The sequence below is a fragment of the Bidens hawaiensis genome, unplaced genomic scaffold (assembly GCF_021521415.1).
Source record: "Bidens hawaiensis isolate Kalapana, Puna unplaced genomic scaffold, B.hawaiensis_p1.1 tig00008655_1, whole genome shotgun sequence".
In the NCBI taxonomy this organism is placed as follows: Eukaryota; Viridiplantae; Streptophyta; class Magnoliopsida; order Asterales; family Asteraceae; genus Bidens; species Bidens hawaiensis.
In genome coordinates this window covers 742,560-747,318 of record NW_027491625.1, presented here as the reverse complement: position 1 = coordinate 747,318, position 4,759 = coordinate 742,560, and the positions used below count along the sequence as shown (strand labels likewise).

Sequence of the window (4,759 nt, the reverse complement as noted above, 5' to 3'; positions counted from 1 at the left end):
GTTGTTTTCAACGCTTATGAGAAAGCCAAATGACATGTATGAGGAATACTTTTGTAGGTAACGCTAGGTGCTTTAAAGATACAAGAATCACTCACATCTATCTATCTATAATATATATAAACAAAGACATAAAAATCCTACGTGTCGCGATGTGACCGCTCCCTCATTTTTTGGAGTCACCAGATTTACTTGATTTTTAAAATGGAGGCTTCTCATGCATTTGAACCAAATTCATGGGTATGGGTCTTACCAAACTCAGTACTCCTTAAACGGGTTATAACATCTCATTAAATTAAAAATTATTCTCACCAAATTATTGATGTAAAAATCATATAAAATAGGATATACTAAAAATTAATATCTTATTTATTTTAAAAAAGATATATATATATATATTATTTAAATTAAAAAACCAATTTGATAGTAAAAAAAATAAACGGGTCTTGGGTCTCATCAAACCATATTAACTTTCATAAATATTATTTATAATTAAAAAACCAATTTTATAGTAAAAAAAATAAACGGGTCTTGGGTTTCATCAAAACCATATAGCTTTTAAATCGGGTTATAACATCTCATTTATTTGTGAAACAATTTATCATCAAACTATAAGTATATTATTAACTTTCATAAAATAAAAAAAATATAAATTCAAAAAATAAATAAATATTAGAACAAACAATATAAAACAACCCCGTAATATGAAGAATAAAAACTAGTTTGTTATATTTAAAGACTTTAATATAACATAGCTAAGTTAAAAAACTTTTCCATATAAAACAATAAATTATATTGGTTTTTGTTATGATCTTCACTTAAAATTAACATAACATACAAAAGTTAAAAATAATGATAATTATATGTAATAAAACCTAAGAAGTTCTTTATTTAATTGCAAAAATCCACACAACAAAAAATGGGAGCATATTTGCCCCCTATGCTGATAATATGCACAGTTGTGGTAGTGATTCACTAAAACACTAAATATGTGACTTTCACGAGTTTTAATTCATTATAGGTGACTTGATGATAGAAAACTACATGGGTGTCCATGGATTTATTTTATTTTCCAAAAATTAGTGGACCAATAAAAAACAACACCACCATAGGTATCACTTTCTTAATAAAGGTGACCAATTTAAAGTATATATCTTCAACCCTCCATCCAATTCCAATATGTCTATTCTCATCTACTACTACCCAATTTTCTTATAAACTCCAAGAAATGGTTTTCAATACCAAATTTGTTTTAACATGTAAATAAATGCACTTCTTGTGTTTCATAATCAACTATGGTGCTATTTTTGTTTACTTGTGTCATGATTGTGTATAACATTATAAGTCGAAGATGCGTGTTTAACAAGAATCTATATGTCGAGTCCAATTAGCTAGCAAAAAATTATAAATGTCGCGAATAATAGATAAGTTTTTAAATTTTTTTGTCATATTTCTATAACCATATGAAATATTTACACTTGTTATGTTTCTTTCTTTTTTTTTCCTGCTCATCAACGTGTGTATTTATCTATTAGATCAATCGTATTCATTTAAAAGTTGTTTCCATTTTAGTTTTTTGTCTTTATTACAATTTATGTAGTTTTGTACATTATTTCTAGCGTTTTATATAGAGAAATTATACGAACAAAAACGTTAAATTCCAACAAACATACGCGTTCCGACAAATATACATCAATCGTCATATCCAATGAGTGCAAGTCACACGTTGAAAAATAGTTAACGTAGCTCGCTTACAATTAAGATTTAAACACACGTATAAGACAATGGGATTAAGCTTTCCTAAACTGATATCATTTCGATAATTTTCCTGTCACGTGTCACAGTTATGCTACTTAAATCTAGTCTCGTTTTAGGGTTTTAAAACTTTTTTTTCTAAAAGTTATAAAGATCATAATCTTATATTAATCGTTTTTAATATAATACAAAATATCATTTAAATACAATATGTAAGTGGGAAATACCTAATCATTGATGGTGACCTTTTGATTTGTCTCAATCAAGCATTTCATTTTAATTTGTCTCACTTGAAATTGTCTCAAAGATATTATTATAACTTCATAAAAAACACAAATTAAAAACAAGTCACGTAATCTAAGTTAAAAATCAAAATCGAAATATACTTTTTTTTATATATTCGGGTCAAAATTATAACAAAAAACAAAAATAGAAAAAAAATTAATTTTTTTATATATTCGTGCTAGCCATCGAACCCGGTTTGGCTCCAAACCGCGTCCCGAACCCGGCTCATGTCTCGTCCCTTAAGGGTCCGACCCACGCCTTCAAAAACCGACTTCGCGGCTGACCTATGACTACGGGCTAAATACTCGTGTGGTGGGACCATATCCGAGTCACGATCATCCATCTCATCATCCGAGTCACGCATCGACTCAACCGAGTCAACTCGGTATATCTTCGACCAGTCTGGCACATTCACCGGTGCTGAGCTGGCAACATGCCGTCCACGTGGCGACACCCCACCGTTACTGAATTGGTGCACCACCATACCCTTCTTATCCTGGTCCTCAAACGCCACCGACAGTCCTCCGGCATACTTCCGGCGAGTCACGGCGGCGCGTGACGTCCACGCTCCGGTTAAAGACTGTTGATTGGCGCTGGGAACAGTACCGTTGACCATGGACCAGACATCGGCTTCTCGGAGCTCTACGCCGTCGTGATCCGCCGTGTGGTGGTCGCCGGAGTAGCCGAAGAAGCGGTGGGTCCGGGTGGTTGTGAGCTTCCGGCCTTTGGCCATTTGATCGGAGTGTTATGAAAGTGTATGGTGGTGATATGAGGTTGTATTTATAAGGTTTGTTTGGATGTGAATTTGGGGTGAATTTAGACGTGTTTAGTTTAGTTTAGTTAATTGTGAATGGGGACCGAGTTCAGGACAAAGTACATTATTATGGATAATAATAAAAGGTGTGAGAGGGATAGAATGGTAATTTAATGTGTACCGGTTTTAGTTTGACGCGACTGAAGATCACGTCCAGGTGAAAGTAGTTGGCAAATATTAGACCATGTGTAGTCATAAAGCTCCACTACCAGGTGTTATACGTCACGTGGCTAGTCAGAGTTATGGTTTTGTACAAAAACAGGTTGTAGTCATAACTCTCCACTACCAGGGATTATGCGCCACGTGACGCCCAGTCACGTTTACACTTTTTTGCACCCACCACCGGATCCAATCACGAACAGTTTACTAAACACTTAACCTCACAAATATTTAAATAATAAATAAATAATAATAAAAAAGCACAAATAAATAATAAATATATAGAACCCCTTCACTCTCTTCAAAACCACTTCACACACACAGTCTCTTTAAAACCACACCCACCTCCGATCTTCACACACACAATCTTTTAAAACCACTTCATAGCAACGAAGAAGAATTTCGGCCGTCGGAGATTCTCTGATTTGAACATGGTGTCACTAGATTCTCCGATTTGACATCGCCGGAGTTCCGGCCACCATGAAACCCACCGGATCCATTATTCCGGCCACCATGAAAACCACCGGATCCATTATTCCCACCACCGGATCCATGCATCCAACGATCATTTTTTGATTCGTGTGCCATTCCTGCACGTTTTGTATACAACGCAACAAAAAAAATCACATAACGCAGGGGGGCGGTGTACCCCCGCGTTATCCTTTAAAACGCCGGTGGGAACGTTCCCACTACGAACGGTCTTAGGAAACAAATTGTCCATTAATTTGAAAAAATATATATAAATTAAAAAAACGACTCGAAACTCGTTTTGAGCCGTAAAAAAAAAACCTAGCCCAAAACGCATTTTGAACCGTTCCGACCTGAACTTGTTGAGTTAGACCCGTTCTGACCCAAATCAAAACAACTATTTTTTTAATTAACCTGTTTTGACTCAACTCAACCCGTTTAGCACCCTAGGTTATAACTTATAAGCATGTTTACATTATGTAGACATGTTGCATGTTGTGGTTGTGTTTTCGATGAAGGATATGTTGGGTTTGCGTGAGGTCGTGAGCGGTTTGGGCACGAGTAAAGTGATGGTTTTATTGGTGATGTTGGTGACTCATTGGGCAATTAATTTGGAGAGCTAGTGACGAGGTGTATTGCGCAGTTAATGAAAGTGTTAGGCTACCTTTTGGTTAACAATCAGGCAAAAAGTGTTTCTTTTGATGATTCGGTTTGATATAATTTTGATTATTTTTTGGTAATGTGGCCTTGGTTGGTCTTGTTTGTTGTTGTCGCGTTCTAGAGTCTAATTCATGCGTGTTTAATAAAATGACGCCTTGTTAAAAAAGTTTAGGTGAAATGATTGTGCATGTAAAAGTTTATCGTATGTTGATAAACTTGACAAATGTCACTAAATAAAGACAGTGACAGTGGAAGATTGTCTTGAAGAATAAATTTACACAACTGCAAGAGCAATATGGAAATTAGGGAGTGTTTGGGATTGTTTATTTTGAGTAACTTATTAACTTATGACTTATTAACTTTTGACTTATTAACTTATGAAAAAGTTAAAATGTGTTTGGTATTATGATTTATTGTGGGCATTATCTAGTGAAGTTAATGATTTACAAAGTTGTAATTTATTAACTTACTAGTTTAAGGCCCGTGTATTACACTGGTAATTGATGAAAATTTTAAAAGAGAAAATTATGATTTGCCTCCTTGTGCTTTAATGGCACGCAACGCGTAAAATCAGACTGGGGCCTGTTAAGTGCTCCCGCCCATAAAGCATAGAGAGACAAA

The 4,759-nt window shown here is 34.7% G+C and overlaps 1 protein-coding gene across 1 annotated transcript; it reads right to left on the bottom strand.

Moving 5' to 3' along the window:
• Positions 1-2,122: 2,122 nt before the first annotated feature.
• LOC143529713 (protein S40-5-like) lies at positions 2,123-2,910 on the bottom strand. Its single transcript, XM_077025445.1, has one exon. It carries the CDS (start codon positions 2,768-2,770, stop codon positions 2,216-2,218), a length of 555 nt encoding a protein of 184 aa, XP_076881560.1. The 5' UTR covers positions 2,771-2,910; the 3' UTR covers positions 2,123-2,215.
• Positions 2,911-4,759: the final 1,849 nt, after the last annotated feature.

Coding starts and splice junctions, on each gene's coding strand:
- LOC143529713 (XM_077025445.1), bottom strand. CDS start 2,770: ATGGCCAAAGGCCGGAAGCTCACAACCACCCGGACCCACCGCTTCTTC.